This window comes from Dromaius novaehollandiae, chromosome Z, assembly GCF_036370855.1.
Source record: "Dromaius novaehollandiae isolate bDroNov1 chromosome Z, bDroNov1.hap1, whole genome shotgun sequence".
Lineage (NCBI taxonomy): Eukaryota > Metazoa > Chordata > Aves > Casuariiformes > Dromaiidae > Dromaius > Dromaius novaehollandiae.
Window position 1 is genome coordinate 48,694,544 of NC_088132.1, and position 12,848 is coordinate 48,707,391.

Sequence of the window (12,848 nt, forward strand, 5' to 3'; positions counted from 1 at the left end):
ATGTCCTAAAATTGCCATTGAAACTCCTCTGTCTCAGCCATCCCACTGTCTTCCCCCGAATGCTGTATTTTTAAAAGTGGCAGCATCTTATGCTGCAGCTTCACATTTTGTCAATCAGATCTGCTCAGTCTAATGACAAAAATAAGCAGCTACTTGCCTCAGCACCTACCTAGCGAAGCAGGGCCAACACATGTAAGAGGCGATGAGCCAGGGAGTTTAGACCTTTGTGCAATGTCAACAATTGTTTACTGAGGTCCAATCAGTTGCATTAAAGGTGGTGAGGCTGCACTTGTATCAGGAGAACATAATTTGAGGACAATAGGTTGCACAAGTTTAAGTGAAGTCTTTATTCAGTTTGCAGAACCTTTGCTGGTGGTGATGTGACATAAAATGCAAGTACCCAAGCTGGACTGTCAGAGCAGGCAGGTGCAAATCCTGTAGGGCTGGTAGTCCCAATATATGATACACAGGGGAAAGAAGGAAGGAGAGAAGAGGGGCCAGGAAGGAGAACAATGGCCTTTTCAAAGAAAGCACTTTCGGCATTAGGGCTTAGGCTTAGTCCTGTAAAGATCTGGGTTCATCTCTCTTTTCTCTTGCATTTCTTTCATGACAGAAGCCAAGATACTTAGGGCTATATTTTAAAGGGTGTAGATAACCCCAGACAGAGACAAATACCCAGTGAATTTTCAAAGTTAAGGCCCCACGAAGAGTGGTAGGAAATGTCAGCTTTGCTGGATACTTACCTTTAAATGCCTGAATAATTTTGAAGAATTGGGCTCTAATTTTGCTAGGTATCAGTTCTTCATTTAAACAGAGATCTTGTCTATCTGAAGAAGTACTGTGAGGATAAACATGCCATGCTCTTGGTTTTAGAACAAGTGGGTGCCATATACATTCTTAAACGTGTTCTATTGCAGACTAGTAATTGAGAGAAAATTGATAGATAGTCCTGTAAAAACTAACCAGGAACATTTTCGCAACAGCCCAAATCTAACCTGGAGGGATATGCAACACTTGGTAGTCTGGACCTCTGAATATGATCCACTGGCTGGCAATCCAGGATGGAAAAAGAATGGAGCTGGACTCATGGTAAACAGCCGATTTGGGTTTGGATTACTCAATGCCAATGCACTGGTGGATTTAGCTGATCCTAAAAGATGGAAAGGAGTACCAGAAAAGAAAGAGTGTATTGTCAAAGACAAAAGCTTTGAACCAAGGTAAGAATTTGCATTAGCAATAGCTAATCTTATGTCAGATTGCATCTATCTTAGTAAAGCCCGAAGGGTAGTATTTTGTACAGATTGCTCCAAGCCAGACTACAGCCAAGAGGTTTCTTTTTGATTTGTTTGTTTTTGCCTCAGGAGTCCAGGGGCAGGCAAGCAGCATTTGTCTTCTTGCTTTTTGCCATTTAGCGTGAGATGGATGGAAATTACTACCATGAAAGCTTTAACAAAGAATACGATTATTGTGTCCGATTGTGCAGACAGCGAATGGATCGATGATACTGCAAGACTGAAGGTGATCAGATAAGATATGAAAGTTATCAGCAGATGAAGAAGAGGCCACCAAAGTCTCCCATAGGCCTTAAAAAAAAAAGAAAGAAAGAAAGAAAGAAAAAAGAAGCTGTAATTGCTCTTAGCAATTTTTTCTGTGCCATACCTAGTACTTGTTGAAATTAGGGTGATATTCTGAGCTTTAGTCACATTCATAGCACTGCTCTTGTGAAATACAAGTGTCTTAAAGGCTCACTGAGCAGACCTGCCAGCCATACTCACAAATGCTCTGATTGTATTGAGCCTAAACTGAGTTCAAAATACAGGTAAATTATAATTAATTATTAACTTGGTTAATCAGTAAGGATCTTTACACCTTTTTTGTCCCCCCATAGAATAAATGCAGTTATTTCAAAGCTACAAATTATACTATGTAAGTGCACCAAAAATCTTTCTGTAGGAACATACTATAGTGTTGCGGAGTGTCACTGCTTGGTAACCAATTATTTATCCTGTTTTATTATCAATCTGTTTTTATGCTCCCTCTGCTTTGCACAATCTGTTATTTTTTTTCTTTTCTGTTTTTTATTAAATACAGTGGTAAATACAGTAGATACTCTTTACATAGTATTATTGCAATCCTCTATCTTACATTATAAAACCAAAGATCCCAAGATCCTGAATTCTCAATGACTTATGTGGAGATGTAGATAGCCAGTTCTCATTAAAATTAATGGAAATTGTGCAAAGAAAGCTATGCACAGTGCTCTGAGAATGTACAAAAGATGTATGCTTTTTTTCCTAGCAGTGGAATTTACTACAAAGGATTAAAATGGGTATGCCTCCTGCAAAATTTAGCTCTATGATAACAGCTCTTCTGGAGATTTCACTGAGGCAACTAAATTGTAAATCTAATATAGTCATGTGAAACAACTGACTGCAAAGACTATTTTCTGTATTTCCTGTGGGATAAGGAAGTGTTGACAGAAACCCTCAATTATCAAATTTGCTTGTTTGTTTCCAGGGTATGTTGCACAAGTCAAGCTTATGCAGCCCCTAGAACTTGGTCCGCTTTAGTATTATTTGTGCTTCAAGGACTCCCAGGGTTTTTATTGGAGCATTCAGAAAAAAGGAAAGAATGAAAAATTTGTTCTTGCTTTTTCCTTTCTTACCATTCTGATACGAGTGTCAAATGTGTCAGCTGCCCTTCGCAAATAATACAGTATCATAGAGTTTCTGTAAGTAATCAAAGAACTTCTGTAATTTTGCCAGATTATTGAGAGCAAATGGGGAGGTCATCATTGAAATTCCCACAAAAGCCTGTGAAGGTCAAGAAGACTCCATTGCATCACTGGAGCATGTGCAGCTTGAGGCAACAATTGAATATTCCCGTAGGGGTGATCTTCATGTCACCCTGGTATCTCCATCAGGTAAAGGAGGAAAAGAAATGCTTTGCTTCTGCTGCGGTAGTGTGTAAAATTTATTTCACTAAAAGCTATCTGTTTGCTCTTCACTTGATTAAAGGTAGTTCAGTACGTTGTTAGACAAAACTAGTCACTTCTAACAGGTGAGTATGAGGCCAAGTGTCCTGGAATTAGGCAACTGGTTCTCTGAATCCCCTTCTCTGCCTTCATGTGTTGAGTTATTTTTGTAAACAGAAGTTGGGAAATCATAGCTGAAAAAATGAGGGCATCATTTCTAATACCTTACATTTTAGAGACCGGACATGAACACTGCAAAGACTGAGAAACAACATATTACAGTTTGATAGTGCTTATCAGCCTTACTGTACTGTGATGAACTAATGGAAAACGGAGGAAATCTACTCCCTAGATTTCATGTAACTGTGTTTTCTCAGTGGTGTATTTAAAAACACAATGTCTCTGTTAGGCACCTTAGTACCACTACACTAAATGTGCTAGAATATGGCAAGTTACCTTGACAGTGCCCTGAAATAACACCATGAGGAGAAGAAAAAGAGCAGAATGAGTATAAAAATTTTGTAGAGAGTAAGATCTTCTGTAAGATCAGCTGATATTATTAGGAAAAAAACAGACAAGCTTTCAGATACCAGTTTAAAAATCAGTCTAATCTAATTTACTAATACTGAGGCTAATCTAGTAATTCACAGATAATAAAATGCTAGAGCCTTGTTCACATGATTATTGCAGGACCTTACTAGAGAGCAGAGTTAAGGTGTTGTATATACTGTGTATTTCCAAACCCTACCTGTCTGTGATTCCCTTCAAGTCTAACCTTAAATCTTCCTTTTCTGAATTTACCTTCTTTGTTATGGAAGATGACCTCAATATTATTATGATGTGTTTCCCTTGACTATTGCTGTGTATTTTCAAATTTAACTCCATCTTAGATGAGTTTTAGCTTGGGAGTAAATAGATGGACTGTCTCTAGGCACATGATGGAGATGACAGGAACAGTAGCCTTCACTTCACTTTTATAAAAGTATTTCACTCCTAAGATACTGTTCTGCTGCTAATGTCTAGGAATTATGGTGAACCTCAGTGAAACACTCCTTTTGAAAGACTGATGACAGTAGTATCTTCTCATGTCCCTACGTACTTCTGCGGGTTTAATTGAGGTAGCAATAGTTGGTTTTACTGCCTCCACTATTGTCTCATGTTCCTGTCATGGTTAAACTGTTCTTTCCATTGGTTCCTGCAGTTTTCCCACTTTTCTTTGAAATGTTCCTACCAAATGCATGTTGTTCCTTTTCTGTATTTATGGTGTTATCTTTAAATGTATTTATAGCTTGTGATAAGGCTCCCTGGGGCTTTCTGCTCTGTATTATGTAAATAGAGCTCCCTTGCTCTCTCTTTATATGCAAACAAGCACAACAAGTCTCCTACTGTGCAGCAAAATCTCTTCTGCTGCAGAAATATTTTCTGAACTGCTGCATTTTTATAATAATAATACTAATAATAATGCGAATGCTTTTCACCCTGTTAGTGTTTCAGGCTGTAAAAACTTACATTCACTCACCAAAAAACGTGAAATGATGAGTTCTGTATAAGCCTTTGGTTTCACAATACTGTGTGAGATGAATTAACAACTCACTGATACTGAAAGGAGATGTCCCATTGCCCCTTCCTAAACTGCCTTACGTGTCCCTTCACTCACTCCCCCGTACCTGTTCCTACTCCCTTGCTGCTTGTCTGTTTTCATGGTAAGCCAGTCTAACTCATTAAAACAGCAGGAAACTAACCCCCAAAAAAGGTGAGAAAGGAGGAGAAAGAACAGGGACTGTGAAGTGGGAAGGAGAGCAAGACTTCCTCCTTTTGATGCCCACAAAAAATTATTTTGGCTCAGGCATTTCATAAAAATATGTTAATTCGTACGGTCTTCATTTATTGCAGTATTTTCCTCTCTGCTACCACGTCTGTTTCTTAAAGATGTGATAGTCACCTTCCACACATTCCAAGCAGTAATCCAGGCTAGCAAGGTAAATTGCAAGATTCAGTGTCACAGGATGCTGTTGAATTTAGAATTAAAAAAGTATTTAAATAGAGCAAACAAATTAAAGACAGATATATCTGTCAGTGGCTCTTTAAAACGCTGGTTTGGCTTAGAAACTTCCAGCTCAAAAATTCCCTGAACTGCTCATTGCTGGAGAAAGACTGGCCATGTATGATCTGTTCCTTATGCTTCTTTATGAGCATCCACTACTGGCTCCTATTAGAGACTGAATACTAAGCAAGGTGTACCTTTCTAATGTGACCTAATTTGATAGTTTTTATGCTCTTAAATACTGCTGTGAAAAGAATTAAAGTAACCACTGATCAGTAATAGCATTTCTTCCATTCCACAAGCCAGTGTTAAATACTATATATACTGGATTACCTGTGCATGCACTATATGGTCTGCAAGATGAGTAATCTGAAAAATAAAAGCAGATGTGGATGAACAATTACTTCTGTTGATTTCTTACACTAACATAGGGACCAGCACTGTCTTACTGGCTGAGAGAGAGAGAGATAAGTCTCCTAATGGCTTTAAGAACTGGGACTTCATGTCTGTTCACACATGGGGAGAGAATCCAACAGGCACCTGGGTATTAAGAATTACTGATGTGGTAAGTAAACTGTATATTAAATAGCGAAGTATTTGGAAACTAACATAAATAAAATGATTGCTAGCCACTATCAAGCATCTTGAAGAGAGGGTCTTCTCATTAAGCAGACTCCCACAGGACTTTGTTTGGAGTAAATATCCATCTGGTTAAAAGATTAGGCTCCTCGGAAAGACACAAAGAAGATAGGGTCAGATTTTCTTGTTCATTACATAAACACAAAACCAGCTTCATTTCATTGATGCATACCTATCAATAAAAGTTCATGCCTATATATTTCTCACATTGTATGTCACTGAGAAAAATCACTTAATACAATTTTCTGTGATTTATGGAGTGGAGTATGTAATATAATTTATATATGATTAATTGCAGATTAGGTTTTCCTGCTGAGAAGAGCACAGGATAGATCTAGTCTCTTCTTGGTAGTTGTTCATAATTTTCATTAACTCAGAACCTTTGAATTAATGAATTTCAGGTGACCTTAGAGAGCTATTCTGCTGTATATCTTTCCCTACCTTCTTTTCAGCATAATTACTGCTGAAAAACCTTTAAGGATTAAAGTCAAGAAATCTACAGATATAAAATAAATAAGTTTACTAAAACCACCTGGGCATATGGATTACAACAGTGAGACACCAGAAAAACCTGTTTGATAGGCAACTGAAAAATCATCCTCTTCGAAGAGAAAGTGATCAAGCTCACTCATCTCTGGAGAGTTTCATTGAAGTTGTCTGTTAATAAGCTTGTCATTAGGGGTCAGATCCTGCCAAAAACTGAATGCTTCCTATCAGACACTGAGCCTCCAACCCTTATTGGCCTCAAATTGTAAACAGCAGGATAATGCCAAGTACTGAGCAGATGGACAAGGCAGTAGAAGTAAATATTATTATCAACAGTGTAGTGTTAATACTGTAGGCTTATAGCTAACCCCATGGTTACAGATATCTTGCTTTTTGTAACTAATATAAGACATTTTTTGGAATGTAGTTAAGAAGAGCATTTTATTTGTAGTTACCTCTTGCTTTCCATTTTCAAGTGAGAGAAGTTCCTGAAACCTACAACAAACATATGTAAAATTCAGTGGAAGGCGTTATCAAAAAATAAGCGCTTCAGCAGCTGTCTTAAGTAACTAATGTCTGAGCAAAAATTACGCAAAGCAGCTTTGGTAAAAGCAAGTTTCAGCATTCTCCATGCTTGTCTCTACTACTTTCAAGTATTTAAATACTGTTATCAGAAGTAATGGATAAAGCATTTGTTGCTCACCTCCACAGGCTGTGCTTCAGATTACTGCTGTACATCAACCAATATTATTCCAAATGACTATTTAAATGGCAACTTTTGTGGTGACATTGCCAGGGACTGGCTTGGTGAAGAAACCCTAGTAACACAAAATACTAGTTCAGTAATTTTTGGCATTCTGTGTTATGATGAATTTCCTTTGATGATCACATGATTCATTTATAATATGTTGCCTTAAAATATGAATATTTGGAGTAGTCAAGTCCTTGTATTAAATTCCACCTTCTGACATATTCTGTTTCTAATGTCTTTTGGTGCTTAAATCATTGTCTACATTTAAATATTGAAAGCCCTATAATTTATTTTAGTGGCTTCTGTCTACCTTAAGAAAAGGTGTCCTCTGTTTCATCTTCTTACTTCCTGAGAGCCTATGCTAATGCCATCGTTGTCTTATAGTCCAGAAGAATACAAAATGAAGGGAGGATTGTAAACTGGAAATTGATTTTGCATGGCACTTCTACCCAGCCTGAACACATGAAGCAGCCACGTGTGTACACATCCTACAATGCTGTGCAAAATGACAGAAGGGGAGTGGAAAAGATGACAGACCTTGTAGAGGTAGTGTCACATTAATTTACTTCCTTATGTATTTTTCAGTTTGTAAGAAAATTGTATTTTTTCTCGTGAGAAGACATACATTCATTCTGTATTCACTGCCTGCAGCCGTTAACCACATGTAAGTTGTGTGAGTGTTGTAATTTTGTCCATGTCAACAACTGGTATCTTTTTTAGACTCTGTTTCATATACCAACATCTAAGGGTTTTAGGATGTTAAGAGGATATTGATACTAAAGCTGTGAACTCGATATCTAATGCAGTTGAGTGGTATAATGAAGGAAGATTATTTGTCTAACAGGTACACTAAATTTATTATAATTCCAGTGAGAGCAAGTCTCAGACCCAAAAGGAGCCTGCCTGTTGGAGTGCTTCCAGAAAGTTCGGAATGAAGTTTGTAACAAATGACAACACAGAAGTCAGGGACTCGCTGATTCAGAGGGTTTCAGCTAACCGTATCTGTTGCTTCCAGCTCCTTTTTGACCCCTTCTTTACCTTTGAAGTAGCGCTTTATGGAAAACAAACCTTTTAGGCTTCTGGGAGTAGTAGTGGGTTTCTGAATGCACATGATGGTAAAATTGTACATTCTCACGATGCTTAATTATCTGAAGGTTTTCAGAATACTTTGTTAATCACATCACATCTGTTTCTCTCCCCGTTAAGTAATTAGGGTGTCCATAAAATGGACAGAGGAAATGTTCCTTCCTCAGCCAGTTTAGGAAGGAGAAGATTGAAGGAGACATGAGGATGGTCTTCAAATACATTAAAAGTCAGTGTGCACAGGCATGGCAACTGTGTGCAGGAATCTAAGGCTGAAATAAGGTAAAGCTGGATTCGGGGACACTGTAGGAGAAGTTTGGTGGACATAGTAAAACAGCTCAAGATAAAATTAGTATTCAATTAGAAGGACAATCCCAGTGGAAATGAGGAAGTTATGCAGCCACATGCTACTGTGTCAACATGGGAGGCATAACAGACAGTGCTGAAATGAGGCCACACCTCTCGGACTTCTCTGCAAATCTGTATTTGGCTTTAATCTTTCCACTGAGATATAAGTCATGACCGCTAGTTAGCCTGTCTCAGGTGAAAAGTGCAAAACAGCATCTCCAGAGTAGATTATATGGAAGCACGAGTTCAGTCCTTTCCGCAAGGATTTGCACCACATTTAGTCACCATCACCACTTCATATACTTCCTCCAGTTAGACAGCTGGGGAGCTGTTCTCCTTCAATGCAGCCCAGCATACCTCTAAGACTGGGAAAGATCACACTGTAAAATGGCATGCTGTATGCTGCCAATCTGAATTTATCCTGGAATGTGAATTTATAACTTCCTAATTATTTGAGGGAATTGATACTTTATACCATCTAGTCCTTTTGATAGTCCTTTTTTTTATATAATGATCTAATTTTTTTCTTGATGCTAGTGGCTCCTGAATGAAAAAGTAGCATCTATCTGCATGTGTGTACACACACACGCACACGCACTATTCAGAGCAAATCTGACTCCAGTCAATTTTTCATTGACACTTAATCTTCTTTATACTATTCTGTATTCTAGGACCATACCACACAGGAGTACCTGAGTGAAAAACCCAAAGTCACAGAAGGTACCAGTAGTGGCAGTGACAAAGCAGAAGATAAAATTCCATCAGAGGCTATGCTACACTTACTGCAAAGTGCTTTTAGCAGACAGATGGCTCAGAAGCATCTGCCAGAGAAGACTGCAAGTGAGAAGTTAAATATTCCATATGAACACTTCTATCAAGCCCTCGAAAAGTTAAACAAGGCCTCCCAGTTAAAAGACTCAGAAGAAAGTCTGTACAGTGACTATGTTGATCTTTTTTACAATGCCAAACCATACAAGCATAGAGATGATAGACTGCTGCAGGCCTTGGTTGATATTCTAAATGAAGGAAACTAAACTATAGGGTATGGCACTGAGTTGGAAATATTCATGCTCCCCACCCAACCTCCACAGTTTTTTTTCAGAAGTCTATTGTATGCTCTAGTTGTGTGATTGCTGCTTTGATTGCTTCATATTTAACACAAATATCAAGGAAGAGGAAAAAACGGGTGTGGGAGGATAAGGCAGTAAACTGATGCTTTTTAGTAACAGCTTTTTTCAAAGCCTTTATTCATTACCATCAGAGTAGACTTGCCCCCTCAGGCATGAAATGCAATAGTATTCCCCTGGGGAAAAAAAACACTAATGCTCTTTTTAAACAATTTTCACATTACTTATTCTTCCACCCTATTCCTTTAGCATGCAGTAAGATTCAAAACCTGAATTACCAATCAGTTTTGAATGGAACTGCCAAAGCTATGGGGAGATACTCTCATCCCTGGATTTGTAATAAATATTGCAGTCTTTCTTATACATGGCATTTATTCAAGATGTAAGACTGGCTGCCAGTACTGCTTCTGTCACAGTTTTTTTTGTTCCTTTTCCAAACAATGCAACCTTCTGTTCTCTAGGAAAGGAGCAGTTGTAAAGCTGGAGTTGGGTTGGAGCACTGCAGGAAAGTGCCGACCAGTCATTTACTATCCATGCCTGGCAAGAAGCTTTATTCTAAGCACACAGTAATGAAGTTATTCCTGGTTTAGGCTACAGGCAGATACATACTAACATAAAGGAGCCCCAGATGAGGCATCTCAGACCATGGAATGGCATTCTTGCCACCTAATTTTAACTAAAGTGAAGTGCCTGAATTGTAAGCCCAGTCTTTGCAGGCTGTATATAGTTAATGAAGACAGAGGCTCCTATAGATAGCATTTCAGAGCGCTTGACTAGTTTTTATGCTGGTTCTGAATTACCTGCTGGAGTACCCATCTATTTTTTTTGACTGTATGAGTTTGGGGAGACCAGCCTCCTACCTTTGGAGCCTCAGTTAGGTTTCTAAAGTTAAGTAGTACAAACATCTGAGATGTCTACATCCTCAGCAGTCAGGACAACAAAGCTGTCCTTTCCTTGATCTATGGCCAAAGTGGTATGGAAAGGGGAACTATTTCTGCAAAGTTCACTTAAAGACTGGCTGTTGGAATGTCTGTGGTAGATTGTACCATTTCCTAAATATTTAGCAAGTTAAGGGAAAGTGGATGGGGGGCAGGGCTGAGATATGAATATCAAGAGAAAGGAGTCAGAAGTAGAAGCGTGGGATGTGGAGGAGGAAGAAGGAAATGAGGAAGGAACAGGTAAAAGGGAAATAGAGGCAGCTCTGAGGGAGGAGCAAGGGCAGGCTGCTCCCTGACAGTAGCAGTTGCAGGAAAAAAAAATGGAAAAAGGTGATGGAGGAAAAAACAGAGTAGTGAGAAACATGGTGAGAATTCTGTGGTGAGAAGAAAAGGGGTAATGAAGGGAGAAGCGGCCTGGTCAGAAAGGTCTATCACCCTATCCCAGGTGAAAAAAATGAAATCTGGAGCAGAATGATACGAATGTTAGTGTTTGTTAGAGAAATAGTTTCCCACACATTCCTCTTTAAAGTCAAAGTCAATATTGGCCTATTGTTTTGTTGTTCATAATTAAAAAATAGTGTAGTGTTGGACAGTCAGAAATTGGAGGGGATCTAGATCAAGGAAATAAAGATTCCTAGTGGAAGGAAAAACGCAGTACCTAATAACAGTGCTAAAGATAACCTGAATAAATACCAACTAGGTTTTACTTCTCTCTCTCTCTCTCTTCCCCCCCTCACTCAGTCTCTTTCTTTCTCTCTCATGTCTATCTATTGATTCCAAACATTCCAGAAATACTTGTTATCTTTCACTATCTATTCCATTAAATGATGCAATTGTCTATAAAACAGGAGTTTAACATTTTGCTGATAAATCATCACTTTGGACAATGATTTTTCAAACTTCACACTAAATCTTGTAATTTAAGACAAAATCTGTTTACAGTAACAGTACTTAAATCTTATTTTATGGGTAAACAGGATTGTCTGAAGACAACTTTGAAATTTGTCTTACCAAATTTGAGATTTGAAAATCTCTGCTTAACCATTCATTCTAATGGTTTCATGCCAATCTTGGGCTTAGTCCTCATTTTTGCCAGCTTTGGATAAATTTAACTTAGCTGATTTGAAGAATTCTTCCATATTTCTATTCCATATTATCATACTCCAAAAATAGCAACTCTGAGATTGAATGTCTCTTATACTACATCACTCCTTTTGTATTAAGTAATTTGCTTGGAACAAGAAGTGATAAAAAATACAGAAGTCATCCAAATCAGAAAGCTTTCTGATGCTGTCCCTTCAACACACAAGCTTTCTGGCAATTTATAACTACTGAACAAGCAAAATGTTAGAATTTCTAATTGCTGCTATTGGACATTGAGCACACTAACATGTTTCCACTAATGTTTAATTTTCAGAATTGGGAGTTAATCTCTACAAAAATATTCCTGTATGTGTGCGTTAGGATGGGCTTTACTTCTGTGCAATGAAGCTTAGAGGCTGCTTCCCTCAGAGAACAGCAATCTTAGCCAGTCGTCAATCAGGTATGATAAGGTGAGGAAAGTACTAGCAACACTCAATCAGCCCTTGAAAAAAGCACTCAGATTAAACAGGGGGAAAACATAGGACCCTCCTTTGTTTTAAGCTCAGTTCCCATATTGTAGCCAAAGTTTCATCAGAGGACAACATTAAAGTCTCTCTTTTGAATGTTTCCAACCCAGAGGATATTGTACAGGAGTAAATTATTTTTATTGTTAGTCTTTCCTTGGTACCTGTGTGGGTTTTGTGAAAAATGTAAAAGGAAAAAAAAATGTTTTCTCTCAGAATTTTAAATTATATTTTCTTTACAGGTATTTATAATATAGCAAAGATTTTATTGAACAGACAGAATTTTAAAAGGCATAATAAATTATATTAAAGAACCAGATTTTTCTTGGGAAAGAGACAATTTCATCCAATAAAGGTATTTTTTAAAAGGCATGTTCCAACAGCAACTGCAACTGTATGTGATGTGATGTTAAAATTTGTCTACTAGTAGCATAATACAGTGTGTTAGCAGAGCTCAGACTGTGTGGTCTTAACCTTTGTAAAGAAAACAATAAGCTAAAATCAAGCCAATGACTTAAATTGACTGGGAAATATAGTTTAGAATTAAAAGTAATGGCTTGATAAATTAAAGAGGGGTTGGGTGGAGAAAATGTGTAATTGATTGAAAACAAAGAATTGCAAAGGATTTCTTCACAAGAAAGAACACTACCGTGCTTAGCTTTCATGAACAAAGTCAAGCTAACTTTTGCTGCTGACACCCCTAACTGCAGTATTTATCACTGTGGGTCTGAAATACAGCACTCTTCTGCCTATTTCACATATAGGCATAAAGGTATTGAAAGAAGTATAAATAAATAATACAGAAGAATGAGTCAAGGGGTTCAAATTAAATATAGAGATCTTATTTCCTT

General features: G+C 37.8%; 1 protein-coding gene across 1 annotated transcript in view; it reads left to right on the forward strand.

The window, feature by feature from the left end:
- Window positions 1-12,491, forward strand: part of LOC112980286 (neuroendocrine convertase 1) — a 30,569-nt gene extending 18,078 nt beyond the window's left edge. The window contains exons 10-14 of the mRNA XM_026095016.2: window positions 984-1,217; window positions 2,766-2,923; window positions 5,450-5,583; window positions 7,279-7,440; window positions 8,997-12,491. Coding sequence (XP_025950801.1) covers window positions 984-1,217; window positions 2,766-2,923; window positions 5,450-5,583; window positions 7,279-7,440; window positions 8,997-9,359 — 1,051 coding nt within the window. The 3' untranslated portion in view covers window positions 9,360-12,491. The remainder of the gene's footprint in view (window positions 1-983; window positions 1,218-2,765; window positions 2,924-5,449; window positions 5,584-7,278; window positions 7,441-8,996) is intronic.
- Window positions 12,492-12,848: the final 357 nt, after the last annotated feature.